The sequence below is a fragment of the Mastigoproctus giganteus genome, chromosome 14 (genome assembly GCF_048544385.1).
Source record: "Mastigoproctus giganteus isolate SK-2022 chromosome 14, ASM4854438v1, whole genome shotgun sequence".
Taxonomy (NCBI): Eukaryota; Metazoa; Arthropoda; class Arachnida; order Uropygi; family Thelyphonidae; genus Mastigoproctus; species Mastigoproctus giganteus.
The window spans coordinates 2,603,394-2,623,378 of NC_143588.1; the positions used below are offsets into that span (position 1 = coordinate 2,603,394).

General features: G+C 35.4%; 1 protein-coding gene across 1 annotated transcript in view; it reads right to left on the bottom strand.

Annotated features, from left to right (window-relative positions):
- Nucleotides 1–559: 559 nt before the first annotated feature.
- The window catches only part of RpL36A (ribosomal protein L36A), a 71,793-nt gene continuing 52,367 nt past the window's right edge, over nucleotides 560–19,985 (bottom strand). Inside the window, exons 5-6 of the mRNA XM_090389000.1 lie at nucleotides 16,636–16,752; nucleotides 560–649 (exon numbers count right to left, since the gene is read on the bottom strand). Coding sequence (XP_090245126.1) covers nucleotides 629–649; nucleotides 16,636–16,752 — 138 coding nt within the window. The 3' untranslated portion in view covers nucleotides 560–628. The remainder of the gene's footprint in view (nucleotides 650–16,635; nucleotides 16,753–19,985) is intronic.

A 19,985-nucleotide genomic window follows, 5' to 3' on the forward strand; every position in this document is an offset into this window, starting at 1 on the left:
TAACTGTTTTAAATTTTACAATCCAAAAAAAGTCAGTGAACAGAAATATCAATATGTATATATTATACAGTGCTATATTTACAGTAACATTTATTTATTAGAAATTTAAGACGTTTAAACCTGTGTTAGCAATTTTATTGGGTTTCCAACTTTTTTTTAGTGTTTTACTTACCAGACTGAACATTTTTTTTTGAATGCTCTGCCCCTATCCCTATTTTTCCCATAAGCCATGTTGTTTTTTATGTGCAAAATACCATAACACAGATTTTTAGGAACACATGTACCACATTATAGCAGAACTGACTGTAATTTAAAAATGCTACTATTCAGGACCACCTGAATGAATAGTAGCATTTAATTATTGATTTATTTACAGGCATTTTGACCCCACCAGGGCAGGGTCAAAATGCTTGGAAATAAATCAGTAATTAATGCAGCAAAGTGTCTTATTTCTTAATCACCAATTTCTATGTCTCTATGCTTTCTCAACCAATATATATAAATAATGAATAGTAAGTATACTATATAATGAATAGCAAGTGTAACTGAAATTCCAATCTCCACAAAAATTCAGCAATTTAATCTGTCAAGTTATGGCTATACAACAGAATAACAGAAATTTCACACATCAAAACTGGATCATTTGTCCCTGTAATGAGAGAAAAAAAAAAAAAAAAAAGAAAAAAAAGCAAATTAAGGAACAGAACAAGGAATACTTAGCTAAAAAAAAGTATAACATTCTAAAATATTAATTATCTGAAAAACTGTTGGTTCATTTGTGCATACACAATACATATAAAAAATGAACACCTGTTTCCTTAGTTTTTACCTACTTTAAAATAAGCACATCCAATTTGGGGCCCACACAAACCCAGAAACATTCAATTACTCATCCCTCAATTTGCACAGTTTCTTATTAAGTGGTCAGGTGCTTTAGTACTAAAATTTAAGAATGTGCAATAAAGAATTTTGCTGCTGCATGATTTTTCGATTATCAAAAAAAAAAAAAAAAAATCCTTTCAATTAGAATAAAAAAAAATTTCTGCCACATCCCATTCAGTATGCAAATGATTGTTCTTTGTTATTTCTTGTGTACATAAAGGGTGAGTTTATAAGGCCTAAAATTAAGAAAGTTACAATAAAATAATTTTAAATTTATAGGAAAAATTATAAAAATATATTAAAATGACAAAAAATGCAGCATGGCCCAAGAAATAAAGTGTAAACAAATCCAATCTAGCATACAACAAATTAGACAAAATGCTGAGAGCATTAAAAATTCAGTTACCTGCTCCAGTCTCCTATCACTGTTGCCTTTCTTACAATTGGAAGCACTACCACCATAGTTCTTTTAAATATGGTACATAGTTTAGCAAGACAAAGTGGACATTTACAGTTAAATTATCCCTCACAGGGATTTAAAGGGAGGGGAAACAAGAAAAATGAAAAAAAAAAAAAAAAAAAAATTGTGGTACAAAAGATGGATGGGATAAGAGAATCCTATGAAAGATTCATTCTGATGAATGATATATGAATTTTAATTTCTAAATTTTAAAAAAATATGAATTTAAAAAATTAGACATGTCAAGAGGCCTACTATCAAACTCCATTTCTTACGAGTTGCTTTAACAAACTCAAATGGTGTTAGCGAAATCCTCTTTTTTAATTTAGCACTATATCTACACCTATCTATCTGACAAGATAGACGGCTCTAGGAAAGTGCTGTTTATATAATGAACACTGCATATGTTAGAAAGTTTGACAACTTCCATCCACAACATAATAAAACCATTTTTTATAAATATATTTTTCAGCTTTTTTATCCAATTAAATTTTTCCAAAAGCCTTAGGGGTTCATGAATGTGATCCTCAATAAAACATGCAAAACATTACAACATGCCCAAATTCAGTGCACTTTATTACAATTAAGTAAAAAAACAGCATATAAAATCAATAAAACGTCACAAGTATTAAAATACTAACTTTCAAACCCAGGGCTGGATTAAGGATGAAATAGGCTTTGACCAGATTTAAATTTGAGGCTCCTTTAATATATACAAGGTGATCCCCCCCCCGCTTAACGCTGATAATTCGTTCCGGAAAAACAGAGCACTAGGTGAATCCGTGCTAAGCGAGCGCCACATTCCCATAAGGTAACATATGTATTTGTGAGTTGCAGTCGGTGCCATAGGATATTTCCTAATCAATAATAAACGTTAGTGAAAAGATGTACAAATGTCGGTAAAAATATTTAATATTCAAATATTTGTACATAAAAAATATTCTGCATTACATACGTATATAATTATGTGGTAACTACTTACATATCAAAAATTAAACTTAATTGATGAATTTAATCATGAAAAATGTGTCAATTTTGGGTTGAACTTTGGCCCTCTTCCAAATAAACTAAAAGGGGTATTAATTTTAAATCCCCCGCAGCGTTACTACCCAACAATAAAGTCAACCGATCCTTCACCGCTTTGAAACCTGGCATGTTTTTTTCTTCTTTCAATATGAAACTTCTTTTAAGCATTCGTTTCCACAAAAGTCCTGCTTAATCTATGTTAAGAACTTGTTGAGAAGTATAAAACATAATACCCCTCTTCAATAATTTTAACAAGTCATTTTTTGAAAGTTTCGGCTCCTTCTGCACTTGCGGCTTCTCCCTGGATTTTAAATCTATTCAACCAACCCTTACCAGTTTTAAATGGTTCCACTTTTTTTTTTAGGTGAGTTTTCTTCAGATCATCATATTGTCTAATCTCTCTCTCTCTCTCTTTTTTTTTTAATAATGTTTAACTTAACTGAATTCTGCATTGGATATTATCTTCAATAACATTAGTTAGTCTTTCCATTTCAATCCTAATAGCCGGCCTAGCCCTAGTTGCTTGCAGTGGAACAGCTATCTTTCCCACTGCTAAAATTAATTCTTTACTTTTTTTATAATTGTTCTTACAGTTAAACTTGCAAGTCCTAAATTACGGCACACATCCGCTTGTCGTTGACCGGAATCGATCGCTTCAAAACATCTAATTTAATTTTCAAATTCAGTGTTTTTCTTACATTTATAGTCTTCGTACTGCGCCCAGACATTGCATTTTCATTCTTACCGGCCATTATTAACTCTTTGAAAATGTAACTGCATTGGTTGCATTAATTACGATACAAAGTTCAAGTAAACTGTCTGTTATGCACAATGTCTAATACTGTACTGAGTGATGACTAGACTACGGATAAATGCTTATAGCGCAAATATTAAAAGCAATATACTTGATAATTTTCTAAAATGCTGATCTCAGAACTACGTAACAAGTCACTGAATTGCAATTAAATTAGCATGCAAGAAAATTTCACTGAGCGTGGGAAACATTTTAATGCTGTTTTGCTATTCATTTTCAAGCTATCAACTCCATCAAATGAAACAATTTCGTTAAATATGCCAAAAATGCAATCTGTAAAAGAGCGTTATAGTCAGATACGGGTTATAATATAAAAACAGTGTTATGGCGAATCAGTGTAAAGCAAACTGCGTTATAACGGGGGCCTGCTGTATATAAAAACTATTATTATTATTAGAAATTTTTAGCATTACTTGAGAAAATATTTGCACTGAAAATGAGGCCCCCCAGCCATAGCATTAACATATCCTGTTTAAACCTGTCAATTTTAATTAGTCATGACAAAAGTAGACTTGCAAGGAACTAGTTCACACCTTCCCTTCCCTTAAATGTGATAAACTTTGATTCTAATAAAAATTAATATTGGCCATATAGTGCAAGGGGGGAGCCATAGGCTTTTTGTTGCTGCACCAACCAAACAAAAAATATATAGAAAATAAAATAAAATTTGTAGCAAGTTTTCTTTCTGGATGAAAGAAAACTTCCTACAATCCAGTCAAAAATTTTTCCCTTAATCCCTGCCAGAAACATTTTTTTCCGGAAAATGTGCCGTAACGGATAGACTTTTATTTTACAGATTAAAAGTATCTTAAATAGAGATTATTTGTATCGTTCATGCCCACGCATCGAAGATCAAATATGGCCGCCGAACATTAACAGAATTCTTGTGTAATTTAATTTCAATGGTTTCTGCAATTTTAAACCTGATACTTAAATAGAGATTATTTGTCTTCGCGCATGTACGTAAAGGTCCAGCATCGGACCTTTACGCACATGCGCGAAATAATTAAATTACACGAGAATTCTGTTGTTCGGCGGTCATATTTGATCTCCAATGCTGGACCTTTACGCACATGCGCGAAGACAAATAATCTCTATTTAAGTATCAGGTTTAAGTAGTGAATAACATAAAAGATTAAAAGTATGCATCATGCAAATATCATTGTATAGTTTTTTGTGTTTTTTTATTAATTTTTTTGTAGAAAATACATGGGAGTAATTAACCCATTTGGACTATCCCAAGTTATCTCGGGATAGCCAAAAGGTGTGCAAATTAAACAGATTTTTTAAATAAATTAGTGCTTGGGCTAAAAGAAAGGCACAGAAAAAGTCTTCATTACTCATTATATAAATAAATTTAAAAAAATCAAGTGGAATGCACAAGCAAAGCAATAATCGCAAACTAACTACATCCTGATACATGGCCGCCACAAATGGACAGGCGAGGTAAGCGTCGCTTACGGCAGCAGTTCAAGAGAACGGCAAAATATTTTTCGATATTGTTTGTATGAGTTATTTTCATGGGTTCAGTATTCTGCATTTAGGATAGCAAATTTTATTTTGCTTACTGGCAACACAGGAATGCATGCTACTGTTCTGACATTGCTGTACAATATAAATAAAACAAAAGCCAGTCGTCTGCTGCCAGGTGTAAGAAAATCCCGAGAAATCGCAGGATTTACCTGGCTAATGTAAAATTAGCCAGATAAATGCCAGAGAAAATATGTTTCAGTCCTAAATTTGGAGGTATTATTATATCATGAGATATAACTTATAAAACTAAAAACAAGATCTCTGGATAATCCATGAAGTGGTTAATTTGAATTTATTGCCTCTAGTTCTTGAATCCTTTATAACAGTGGCCTTCAAACTTTAGATACCCGAGGAACCCTTCTCAATGTGAAAAATCAGTGTGGAACCCATTAATAAATATGTTTAAAACTAAAGTTGCAATAATACATTTCATACAATGTAAACAGGAACTATTTATAAATGCATTAATGAACCAATTTATTATTTAGTAACTAAATAATACTAAATTTACTGAATACATACTAAATTTTAGAAGATGAACTGCACAAGGCATAATTTCTTATGGGTTTAGGTAATTAACTATATAATATTGGTGTAGATACACCATAGTTTACCCATAAATTTGAATTACGTATGTAGTGTAAAAGGCATAATTTTAATTGCATTTCATATTGTGAGTGCCTTCACGAGATAGCTGGTATTGCACTACTTCAACCACCACCACCCAGACAATCGTTTCGAAGCTAGCTGGCTTCATCATCAGTGGGTGGGTAGGTACCCTGGTAATGCAACATGCCTCACAGTTGAAGTTTCCACAATATGAGAGATGCTTTGCAACTGTGATGGCATGTTGCATTATCAGGGTACCTGGCCTAAACGATCGTCTGGGTGGTGGTATCCACTGAAAATAAATAATTTTCTTCTCTACTAGAGAAGCATTATTTATTTGAAGTAGAGCAATATCAGCTATCTTGTTGTGAAGGCACTCACAATATGAGATGCAATTAAAAATGATGCCTTTTACACTAAATACGTTGTTCAAATTTATGGGTAAACTATGGTGTATCTACACCAATATTATATAGTTAATTACCTAAACCCATAAGAAATTATGCCTTGTGCATTTCATCTTCTAATACATTATTTATACACAATTTGGCATCTCTCTTATTGTGGAAATAACTTTTGCAACTGTGATGGCATGTTGCATTACCAGGGTACCCGCCCACTCACTGATGATGAAGCCAACTAGCTTCGAAACGATGTCTGGGTGGTGGGATCCACTGAAAATAAATAACAGTAGTCTTCTCTACTAGAGAAGCATTATTTATTTGACGTAGTGCAATACCACCTCTCATTGTGAAGACACTCGCATAACGAGATACAATTAAAACGATGCCTTTTACACTACATACATAGTTCAAATTTATGGGTAAACTATGGTGTATCTACACCAATATTAATATTATATATATATAACCCCGGGGGCTCACATCTGGTGAGTATGGGCTTGGCACACCCAGGGTCCTGAGCTGGATATCATCATTCTTCTCTTTCTTGGTGATTCCCTTCTACTTTTGACTCTCTCTCTCTCTCTCTCTCTCTCTCAGGAACATTTTTTTTTTTTTTTTCCTGGTGCAGCATAAGCCTCAGGCTTCCTTGCATCATATGGATATTAATAATAATAATAATATAGTTAAATACTAAATTTTAGTATAACATAATTATACAAATAATATAGAAAATTATACTTAATTTTAATGACTTGACTGTGCTGTGTTTTTGCCACAAATAAATTCAAAATTTGGTATTATTGATAACAGTTGCAAATGCATTTCCGGTTCTGCATCCACTTTATTCCTGTATTTCATTTTTGTCGCTGTATACGTGGGAAAATTCTTTTCACGTAAATAAATTGTGAGAAAAGACATAAGAATGTTTATTGCATGATCAGACATTTCTGGATATTCACTGTAAATTTGCAACAAAAAAATAGAGTTCTTGTTGGTACTTAATTTTTAAGTTCGAATCTGTAGATATATCAATTAACTGTTCCCTCTCTTTTATTGATAAATTTTCACTTTGGCAATGATTAAATGGATTTTTAATCCAGTTGTATGATTCTTTTGCACTGGAAATTATGTATTAATTATGTATTCTTGAACAAATTCATAAAGATTCAGATCATTTTGTATCAAGAAGTCGCAATTTTTCAAAACATTTTACATTGTTTTTTTCTTACACATGAAATCCATAAATCGAATTTCAAAATTAATGCATTTATTTTAATCATTAACTTTAAATACAGTCGGACCTCTATAAAACAAAATCGATCGTTCCCTTGAAAAAATTCATTAAAGAAAAATCGCTTTTTCAACAGTGAAAAAATACTGTAAATTCAGATATATGGTAAAAGATGGGAAAGAGGTGCGAATGAATAAAATTTCTAACATTTTAAAACAATTTATTAATACATACATATTAAGAAATGACTGCTTACATGATGCCCACAATTTATTAGTACACTTAAGAATTGTTGTAAAATATTTGGTTATTTTTTGTTGTACACTGGATTCTACTGTACATCATTCATAAAAATGTTCGCATTTGTTTAAACTTTAAATCAGATATATTTTCTGCTACATTTTCTTCCCAAACTGAAGGCCTTGATGCAAAGTTTCAAATGCTGCCAACATTTGTTTGGAAGGTTTAATATTGCCCTTAAAAAAAAAAAAAGGTAAAGTGCAGCCATTATCAACCCACTGCAGGATGGAAGCCTCCTCAACAATTCATGGTGAGGGAAATGGACCATAATCTGCCACGCTGGTCCAGTGCGGGTTGGCAGATCAACCGTATTCAGCAGTCAGGGGCTTGAACCCCGGTCTACTCAAAGAGCGTGTGCTACTGCACTCCCGCTCCTGACCACTCGGCTATGGAGCCCTTATTTTCATCCAACTCATCGTCGATATTGTCACTAGTTCTTTAAATACGCTCCAAAATGTTGGGAGTCACTCATATTTCAACTACTATGTCATCATTATCAACTCCAAAAAATTCATCAAGAACAATTTCTCCACTGATCAAACCTCACTTAGAACTCTTCCTAAGACTGCCCAATGTCTTCTAGTAGTATATCCCTCTCATCTCCGTTAATTCTTAATCGCTGCTTCCATCACATCTTGACTCCACACTTTTGCCAACTCTGATATGCACACTCACAATATAACAGAATCTATAGGTTTGTTGGTTTCAATTCTCAGTATAATATTTTTTTCCAGTATGTGCCTTCGTAGTGCATTTTCAAATTCTTGATAATGCTTTGGTCCACTGGCTGAAGTTAAGACGAATTATTTAGAGGAAAGAAGACAAGCTTCACACTTGTAAGTTTCAAAATTATCGAGTGAAGGTGGGCAGGGCAGTTGTCAATAATCAACGCAAGTTTTCTGTTTTCTTTGGTCATCTTTTTTTTATCGAAATTTAAAATCCACTGCTCAAAAATTTCACTTGTCATTCAAGGTTTTTTGTTGTAGTTGTAGTCTAACTCTAATGACTTTGAAACATTGGGGTTATTTACTTTTGCCTATTACCAAATGCTTCAGTTCCCCATTACCAGCCATATTTGCAACCAGGAGTAATTCTCTCCACCTATTTTTACCAGCTAAACATTTATCACCTTTAAAATTCAGTGTCTTGTTCAGCAAACATTTAAAAAAATAGACATGTCTCATCTACATTGAATATATCTTTGGACTCATAGTTCTCCATAATTTTTTTTCAAAACTGTTTCTTTCCAATGGGTGTAGTCTTCTTTGATTGCAACTCCACTTTCATCAGAAATAACTAACTTTTTCGAGTAAGCCATGAAGCTCTTTAAATTTGTGCCCCAGAAAAGATGCGTACTCCATAGCTTTTTCTTTTATTAATAGCCCTGATATTGGCATGTTTTTGTCTCAAATCAACTTCATTCACTTAAAAACTGCTTCATCTACATTTTCCCAAAGGCATAATTTCACACGCTTCCGAATGGGTCCCGTTTCCTCAAACAGTTTGAGAAGAGAAACAAGGTTTTTCAGAATGATTGAGACAGTACTGACAGGGACATCAAATTTTTAAAGCATTCTTTCTTTCTTTTTTTTTTTTTAATGCCACGATTTACACTATTAAACACTTCACTTTTTCAGACTACACTCAAGGATTTCCTCTTAGACACTAAGTTAATTGCACAGCAGTTAAAACAAAGCTGAAATTAGGAACCACATGTAGCTACTATCTAAACTGAGACAGGTGAAATTTAGTGAGTGTAGATGACTTTCTTTGAAACAACAGATGAATTTCTGAGATAAAGGAAACTCACTCTCTCTCCTCATTCTCTAATAGGATGCTTACGGTAAAAAATAGGTTGACCAAAGCCAGTGTCGCGAATATGACCCTTAATCTTTGCCAATGGCTGTGGACAGCTGACCAGCGGGACTTCTCGGCATAGTAGAGTATAAGTTGTATAGGTTTTACTTTTTAGCCAATGCTGACCCACTGCTGGGCAAAGGCCTCTCCCAAACTTCCATCTTTTTCTATCCTGCACTGTGGTTGGCCAGTTTCCCCCTGCAGGATTTTACAGACACCATTAAATTGTAAAATGTATTAGCTCTTAATTCATGGAATTAAAGCCTTTAGCTATTAAAAGCTAAAGGGATTAATGATTAATCCTTTTAGCCCTTAAATCGTGCTTTCTAAAGAATCAGCTTTATTGCCTAAAGGCCAGAGGTGCAAACAGTGCATACTCGGGTCTCTAGAAATCAGTTCATTATACGGAAACTGTTTTCAATGTAATGACCAAGGGGAAATCAAAAATGTTCGCTACATAGAAAATTTCGCTGTATAGAAATTCGTTAGAGATCAGACTGTATATGAATTTTAGTTTCTTGGAGGGATATATTTACTTCATTTAAAACTGAAAATCTGCAAAGTATGCCATAATCTGAATCCATAAGTTGTCATGTAATTTTGATCAATGATCATATTTCGTTTAAGTTTAAAAAATTTTTTCCTCTTCTTTCAGCTCATAAAACCTACTCAAAATTTTTCATGATAGCCAGCGTACCTCTGCACGTAGGAACAGTGTTTTGTGAGAACTAGATAGCTCACTGGATTTGATAAAATTAATGATTTTCACGTCATCTAAAACATCTTTTATTTTTTCTGGAATTCGTTTCACGAGAGCATGACGATGCACACAGCAATGAGAATGTTAAATATGTGAGGCTATTGTTTTTATTCTTGATATCACTCTTTTTTGTACCCAGTAAAGATTTTGCTCCATCAGTAAAAATTTGAAAACATAAATCCCAAGTTGTTGTTTGGTTTTTAGGAGTATTAGCAACTAAGGCCATATTGCTCCGGGGATATGCAGTGGTCATGGGCTCAAACCCCAGTCTAATCAAGAAGCATGTGCTACGCACTGCTGCTCCTGCCCACCTGGCTACGGAGGCACCGTAATAAATCCCAAAACAATCCATGTTTCTCCATATAAATACAGGATGTCTCAAAAATACACAGCATAACTTCAGGAATGAGTTCCTCATATGTAGACAATAAGAATATTTTATATCAACATAGTTCCGGAAATGCTTGGTTTCCGAGTTTTGAAGGTCTATCTATGACACTTAACTGTTCACATCACCTTATAGTAATTGTTCAAAATGTGTACCTTCTGCCTGAATACAGGCCTCACATCGACGTCTCATGGACTCGAGGAGACGATGCCAAATTCCGGGCGTGTTTCATATTGTCTCACAACCTGCCACAATTCAATTCCAGAGAGTTTCCCATATCAGCTACAGGAGTCGAATATAATTTAAAGTCATTACAGGAGTCGAATACAATTCGACTCCTGTAATGACTTTAAATGGCCCCACAAGAAGAAATCTAGTGGGTTTAAATCAGATTCCCGTGAAGGCCAGGCAGTTGGTCCAACCCCTCTACTTCAGGAGTTGTAGATCTTGGTTGTCCTCTGTCGGCAGCACGAGGTGTAAAGGCCTCATGTTCACAAAAGCGGCAATGGATACCTTCAAACGTTTTCCTGTGTGGACATCTTCGTTCTGGGAACCTTTCGTGGTACAAACTACGAGCCTCCAGAGCATTTACATCCGCCAAACCATACATAAAGTGCATATCCGCTTGCTCCTGATTTGAGTACATGGTCAGAATGGAAAACCACCAGATTCTGTCAGTACCTTGTAATGAAGGAAATCACCTGCGGGAGATAAGACATTCCGGTTAATAACTCAGGAACCAAGCATTTCCGGAACTACGTTGAAGTTACTCATTCCTGAAGTTATGCCGTGTATTTTTGATACACCCTGTATATGTTTATAGCATCAAAAATGTTTTCACCAGTAGCTCTATCCTTAAGAGGCTTGCACAAAAGAATATCCTCTTGGACAGTTAAATTAAAAATACAGCATACCAAAACAATTAAAATAGCCAAACCAGCAACGTCTGAAGATTCATCTAATTGCATTGTGAAACTATGGGGAGAAGATTTTAATCGAGATATTAATTCATCCTCACAAAAAAGTGCCACATCTCTGATGCGTCTAGCAACCGTGGTATCAGAGAGAGGTACACTTGATTTCTTTGGCATATTTCCCCCCAATCTTACAGGTAATTAGATCTTTCGCGCAAGGTTTTATTAATTTTTCGCCAAGTGTTTCGACAATAACTAATGAGGCAGGAAGCCTCAGGTGATTTTTCATTATCACTATACATAATTTTGAAAAATATTTTTTCTTGCTTTTGAGCTCTTCATATTTACGCTTAAAATATTCTGTTTTTACCTATCAAATGTGGGTGGTTACTCTCCATATGTCTTCTTAATTTTGTGGGATTTAGACTACTATTGCTTACAACTTTTTCACATTCAACACACATTCCATTCAGCTCATCTTCATTCCCAGTCCAAGTTAATCCAAAACTTAAGTAGGTTTCATTATATTTTATTTTTTTTTAGAACCACCTTCTTGTAATTTCCGTTTTTTAATAGGCATTTCCGAAACGGCTGTTTTGCATGTAATTTCCGGAAGTAGAGGGTGAAACAATTGCAAATGCTGCTGAAGAATTTGTTTTTCTTCTGTTTGTTCAGCTTTTTGTTGTAAGTTTTCCGGTTTTTAACCAAAATGTCCATAGTTAAGGGCAAATTTAATAAATTAAAATTCTTTAATTAGTTTATCAACTATCATCGATCACAAAATCTATTCCACTGCATAAATGGAACTAAAATGAATGAAGACCTTACCTTGTCACAGATCTCTCTTTTAACTGAAACAAAAGAATGAAGATTTTACAATTTCACTGTAATCATAAGAGTAAACGTCATGTTGAGCTGACCAGCAACAACTGCTTTTAAAAAAAAGGCAAATATGTAGAGATGTGGGAGAGAGATTAAATCAACCACCAAGGCCGATTACGGTCGGATATATCTGTTTTGAAAAGGGCACGAATTAAAAAATATTTTTTGATGCAACCAAAACAATCAATTTTTATTAGTGAATTCAAACTATGTTCTGCAGAACCCCTGGATGATTCTCACGGAACCAGTTTGAATACCACTGCTTTATAATAACAAAAAAATTTGCTTTAATTCATTTTGCTGTTGCCTCTCAGAGCCTTATAGACCCCAATTTGGTAAAAAAAAAAAAAAATAACAACAGTGCAGCCATTATCAACCCATTGCAGGATGGAAGCCTCCTAAACAATTCATGCTGAGAGAAATGGACCATAATCTGCCATGCTGGTCCAGTGCAGGTTGGCAGATCGACTGTATTCAGCAGTCAGGGGCTTGAACCCCGGTCTACTCAAAGAGCGTTTGCTCCTGCTCCTGCCCACTCGGCTATGGTATTCCCCTCTGAAGTGCCTCATTGCCAAGCTGCAGCCTACATATTCAGTCTTTCCTCATACGGTTACTTTTTGCATGTCTCACTAAAAGAGTTGCTCATCTCTGGACTGTTTTGAAAAGCCTGATATCTTTTTCTTTTTGCAATCTTGCAATTACATTATGAGAGATGACCTTCCTAGCTCTGCAAGCAATTGTTCAATAAATAATTGACAGGACACCATGGGCTTTTATCGCAGCCTGTCTAAACTGATCAGAACTTAATGAACAATACTGGTATATTTCACAAATACCTTGCTTCCTCTCTGTTTTAATTGATCATCATCAAGTATATAAGTTATTTTTGGAGCTATTTCCTAAGTTACTTTGCATTTGACGCATTAAAACACAGCTGCCACTTTTCAGAACATCCTCAAAGTCTATCCAAGTCATCCTGAAGGAGTGCTGCTTAGCACTGATTAATAAGCACTCTCAATCTTCACATCTGAAGTTCTGACATTACTACATCACTTCATCGATGTCATTTATGAAAATCAGAGATACAAAAGTGATCCAAGAATCAATACTTGGGGAACCCCACTTCTAACAGTAAGACAAATATGAATAGTAACTATGAATCATAAGCCTCTGCCTCCTGTCTGCAGCCACCTTACAATCCATCTTAAAATTTTACCGAAGATCCCAATTCCTTCCTACTATTTAAAGCTGGAATGCCTTCATTCCAGATTATACAGTAATCTCTTGTGAAGGTCTCAGTCAAATGCTTTGCTGAAATCCAAGTAAACAATGCTGAAATTATTTTATATTTCTAGTTCATGAGTAACTGTGTCAAAATAGCTAGTGAGGTTTTTAAACATTATTTTCCCTTAACAAAACTGTTGTGTAACCTTGAGAATTCCATTTATCTAAATTTCCTCGTACTTTGCTCTTTATTGTTGCCTCCTTATTCTTCCCTATCACTGAACTTGCATTAACTGGTCTGTGGTTACCTGCTTCACTCTTAGAACTATCTATATGTATTGGTGATACACTGGCACGTATCCAATCCAGAGGAATCTCACCCGAGTCTAATGTGCCTTCATAATTAACCTGGTCCAGTGCTGTTGTTGTTATTTGGTTTTTAGGAGCATTAGCAACTAAGGCCATATTGCTCCGGGATATGCGGTGGTCATTCCCTGACCTTTCCGCATCCTCCGTATTTGGTGGTGACGGGCTCGAACCCCGGTCTAATCAAGAAGCGTGTGCTATGCGCTGCTGCTCCTTCCCACCTGGCTACGGAGGCCCCTCCAGTGCTGTCTAGATACCTCCTTCAAAATTACTGAGTATACGACATCAACTCCATTACCTTACCTTCAGCTCAAAAGTTTTTTTTAATAAACAATCATCTGTAATTTTTATTACTAATTTCATACCACTAAGCATTCACACATCTTTTCCTCACTATAAAAAGATCTTTCATCTGTAAAGATCAATGCAGAGTACCTATTTAATTCATCAGCAGGGTTATCTAACACCTTTTCCACACCCATTACACAGTGGTCCAATATGATCCATTTTCTTTTTTGTATTCAGACACATGAGAAACTCCTTATCCCAGTTCGTTTTCTTAGATAGTCAAATTCTCATGTTCAACCTTTGTTATTATATATCAACTCACAGATGTAGACTTCAGTACTCTTGAATGTTCTGTAACTCTTCCATAACGTAACTTACTGCTCTATTAGAATGGCTGGCATGGTATTCAGCACCTCGACATCCTCCTCATTCTATATGCTGTAGTATACAGCACCTCCTTCCTCATGATATATTTGCTTATTAGAACACACACACACACACACACACACACACACACACACACACACACACACACACACACACACACACACACACACACACGCCTTCTGTGGCTATTGCTTTGAAGATGGTCCATAAGTTTAATGTATTCACCCTCTTTCTGCTCACTGGAATAGGCCATGTAGTATCTAGTAACTGCCACCACGTTTCATAATATAAACACCATATCTATTTTTAACAACTGCATCCTCTTCCTCCATCTTCCAACTAAGGACTGTGTAATCAATTTTTGTTAATTGCTGTCGTATTGCGAGCACTATGATATGTTTTTGTTGGTAATGATCTGATCTAGAATATTCTTACCCCTGGTATTTTCTCTAACATGCCAGTACAAATAATAATCATCTTGTTTATTTAAAAATTTTGACCCCTATGGTGAGTTTCCTTTCACCTTGCTCCAAACAATCTGGGACGAAGTAATATCAAAGACATTCACCCTTGCTTGCCCATTCCATCTGCAATAGGGTTCTCATCATATTCTTCTGGTCTATAGCATATCTCAACTCTCATTTTACTTCTGCATCTAGCTACTTCACACACAGATTTTATGCTGGCATGCATGGGTTCTGAAATTAGGAATGCTGTTTATGATAAGCATACCTCCCATCACTCCTTATCTACCCCTCTTAAATATAATATATATATTATATTTAAGAGGCACGTATCCAATAGTGATATATTATATTATATACCATACTTTATACATACCAAAGTTCATCCCATATTTCTGGGTGACACCATGTTTCTCTTAGCCCTGTTATGTCAGCATTAGTTGTCCCAGCCAGGAATTCAAATTCACTAATTTTACTAACAACACTCCTGACAATATCCGTTCCTCATAAGGTGTTTATTATTTTCTGCAGTAATTATTCTGAACAATAAATCCATCCCCACCCTCTTAAATGTTCTTGTACAATTTACAGTGACACACCCCTTGAAGTTAAAACTTGCTTCTTATCACTAGCTTTCAATTTGTTAGAAACGATGTTGGCGCACTACCAATGTAAGTTTTGCAGCCACAAACACATCACCTATTCAGTTGTGTGCAAGTGTTACTTGACCCATATCATTAGATAAACATATCTATATTACCCCCCCCTCCTAACTACCAGTTTACCCAAACTCAATTACATTGCAAAACCCTTGAACAAATATTTTCCATCTCTATATAAAACATTCCTTCTACCGAAAAGTGTAGGCCATCATGATAAAACCCCAAAAGCCTTGTACCTCAAGTCTTGAGTTAATCCACAAGACTTTCATAATTCTGCCTCCTATTGTCTGTGCAGAATTGTTAAGAATTAAAACAAAACATTACAGAAATTTAAAAAAATTTATGTTTACAAGATATCAAAAGAGCTAGTATTTATAAACTAAGGATAAACAAGAATTTTTTAATAGTGTCTTCATACAATCCTCTTGAATATAATCCTACAGAACTAACTGCCTAACATCCACTCTGACTAACAATTGCCAACTTCTAAATGGTCAGACCAAGAAGACCATGGATGACACTACAGTTTGTGAAGTAAGTTTTGGAAAGTTGCATGGAAGAGCCTGCATTGATAAGCTTCAATTAGCTCAACTAGTTAGGATTCACTCAGGTGGAAGTATGATGTGATAAATTTTTTTATATACATGACAGAAGTATACCAACTTAGGACAAAGTGTGGTCTCACCAGTGCTCCCATATTTCAGTTACAGCAACTCGCTAGTGCTATGAATAGGTTCAAGGGCTAATTTCCATTAGCCCTTGAAGAGGATGGTCTTTAGAAAGGAAATGTCCTTTCTAAAGGCCATCCTCTAAATGTGTTAAGAGCTGTATCCTCAAATACAAAGAATATTCAATCTCACTACAACCTATCAATCTATAAAGATTTAATTTATTCTGAAAGACAAAAAAACCAAAATAATATGAACTGTCTCATCATGTTCACATTATTCAAGTTCTTCATCTCTTCCTCTATTTCATAATCATTTCTGACCATGCTTTACTGGTTCATATAGCAAATCTTTAATACAAACATTCCTAAATGCAGCACTTTAAAATCCATAATAGTTACAGAACAAAGTGAACAAAGGATTGTCTCTAGCCATAATTCTATCCTATTTATACTTCTGGATTTTATCATACAAGCAAAAAAAAAAAAAAAATCAAGACAAACCATGGTAACTTACTTTTCTCTTTTTGTCTCCTCCAATTTCAAAATGCTTGCATCTCTTGATAGGTAACTGTTTCCTATATTTGCATTCTGTACATTCCATTCTCAATACAATCTTCTTTGTTGTTTTTGCCTGAAATTAAAAATGAGACTAGATATTCTTCTACATAATCCTTTATAATTTCTTAAAGGCACCTGGAAAACAAGCAACAGCAATATACAGATTTATGTTTGCAAGGGGCTGAAAAACATCACCTGTAAACTCTGATAAGACAAATATGTACAGGGTGATTCAGGAGGAATAGTAAATATTTTGGGAAATTATAGTGTAGATTCTAAAAAAAAAAAAAAAAAATTCATATAAACGTGTCCAATTCTCAATGGATACAGAGATACAGCTGCTTGAAACTGGAACACACAAAGCCATTATGAGAGGTATTAAAGAACAATAAATGACTTATTTTTTGTATTTATTGACTTTTTGAATGACACAAAACAAATAATTGACAATTTTTTACAGTTCACAATAAATGTTCAAAAATCCCACTGCCAACCTCAAATGCACTTTGCAACTCTACGACGTGTTGTTCTTCTGAGGTCGTCTTGGCATTCCTTTATGAGGGCAGCAGTATCCAAAATGCAAGCAAGCAATTCGTCGCTTGTATTCACCTTGTCTTTGTATACTGCTTTCATCCATCTCCGCAAACAAAAGTATCAACAACACCCGTAACTCTCATAGGTGATCAGGCAAATCCACATGCCACTGTTGAAACAAATTTTCATCATCACTTCTCTGTAAACATGTGGTATCATCGACAATCAGTTGATTGGGCTTGTTGTGTTACAAAATAGTCTTACAGGGCCTATTTACCTAGAATTTCTGCAAAACGAACTTCCACTACTATTGGAGGATGTTCCCTTGGCTGCAAGGATTGGTATGTACTTTCAGCATGACGGAGCTCCTGCACATTATACCCAGACCTCGGTGGCCAATGAACACCACCGTGGCTGATCCATCGTTCAGGGAAAGTTCGATTTAGATATAGTATAACCAGATGGGTATAATGTACAGGAGCTCCATCATGCTGAAAGTACATACCAATCCTTGCAGCCAAGGGAACATCCTCCAATAGTAGTGGAAGTTCGTTTTGCAGAAATTCTAGGTAAATAGGCCCTGTAAGACGATTTTGTAACACAACAGGCCCAATCAACTGATTGTCGATGATACCACACGTTTACAGAGAAGTGATGTTGAAAATTTGTTTCAACAGTGGCGTGTGGATTTGCCTGATCACCTATGAGAGTTACGGGTGTTGTTGATACTGTCACAGGTGAAAGTAGCTTATCACTGAACAGTATTAATCGGCAACTGGCATTACCCACCCACAAAATTCCAACCGCTGGGCATCATCTCCAGATTGAAGGTGTTGCACCTACTATAGGTGAAATGGATACAAGCCATGCTCACATAATGTTCGAATTGTCTGTGGAACACCAACTCGCATAGAAATTCTTCGTGGGCTAATAATAAGAATACGTTCTACCCACTGAAGAATGTGTTGTATTTCATCCACATTTTGGTCATTTGAATTTGACATATCTCCTTCTTCATATCCAATTCATTAACTATCGTTCTGAGGATTAGATGATCTCTTGCCACAATTTCAAAAACTTTTGCAACTCTGTCCTCGTTTCAAGAAACTGATTTTTTTTTTTTCTTCTTGTTAGTTGTTGGCACATCAGCTTCTATGGCCATAACGCACCTCCCAAAGTTTTTTCATTTTACTGTGATCCAAGCCCGAGGCAGGAATCGAACCCACGACCTTTGGGTTGCAAGGCATGCACTTTACCTACCTGGCTAGCCCAGTCGGCAAGAAACTGATGGATGACCACTTCTTTGGCCTGCCTTTGAACTGCTTATCCCAACATCTACAAGTTGTTCACAAGAGTCATTACTAACAGATTAGAAAGAATACTTGATGAGAATCAACCAAAAGAGCAAGCTGGCTTTAGGACAGGATTCTCAACTATGGATCACCTTCACGTAATATCACAACTAATGGAGAAAGCAAATGAATATAAAACACCATTATGCCTGGCATCTGTGGATTATGAAAAGGCATTTGACTCCATACAGCATAAGGCAATGTTTCAGGCACTGGAAAGACAAGGCATAGATACTTCACATATTATGATTTTGAAGAAAATATATGAGAGTGCTACCTCCTTTATTAGACTAGACAAAGACAGTAGGAAATTTAAAATTGAGAAAGGAGTTTTACAGGGAGACAATATCTCCGAAACTGTTTACTGCTGCCCTTGAGGAAGCTTTCAGAAGATTAGACTGGTCACAGAAAGGAGTCAATGTGAATGGAGAGTACTTAAACCATTTAGGCTTTGCAAATGACAGCATGGTCATAAGCCACGATCTGAAAGAATTATAGGAAAATTTTAATCAGTTATGCAGAGTTAGTAAGGATTTTGGACTAAAGATGAATATGGCTAAAACAAAAGTAATGATGAACAAGATTAGACTGGTCGCAGAAGGGAGTCAATGTGAAAGGAGAGTACCTAAACCATTTACAGATGACATTGTGGTCATAAGCCACGATCCCAAAGAATTAGAGGAAATCTTAATCAGTTATGCACAGCTAGTAAGGATTTTGGACTAAAGATGAATATGGCTAAAACAAAAGTAATGATGAACAAGTATGCCACAGAAAGGGAAATAACGATTGAAGGAGCACTAATTGAAAAGGTGGAGTCATATACTTATCTGGGACAAGTTACTAGATGTAATAATGATAAATGGCTGGAAGTCAAGAGAACAATAAATTTTGGATGGATAGCATTCAGGAAATATAGTCATACTGAAGAGAATTATCCCAGTTTGTCTGAAACGTAAAATAATGAACCAATGTATACTCCCCACCATGACTTATGGAAGTGAAACTTGGGCACTCACCAAAAGAATGGAAGAGAAGCTGAGAACTACAGTGAAGAATGGAACAAATTATATTGGGAATCAGACTGTTAGATAAGAAGAGAAACATGTATTAGGCAGCAAACTCCAGTAAAGGACATTCTTATCAAAACTAAAGAACTAAAATGGTCTTGGGCAGGACACATAGCTCGAAGACATGATGACAGATGGACTAAGAAAATAACAGAATGGTACCCAAGAGGAGCTAGAAGAAAACATGGAAGACAACGGCGGAAAGGGAAAAATGAAATTCATGAGTTTGTGGGTAGTAAATGGATGGCCAGTGCTCAAAACAGAAGGAACTGGAAAGTTGCTGGAGAGGCCTTCATCCTGCAGTGGATTGAAAATGGCTGATGATGATGATACCAAATTCAAACACACTG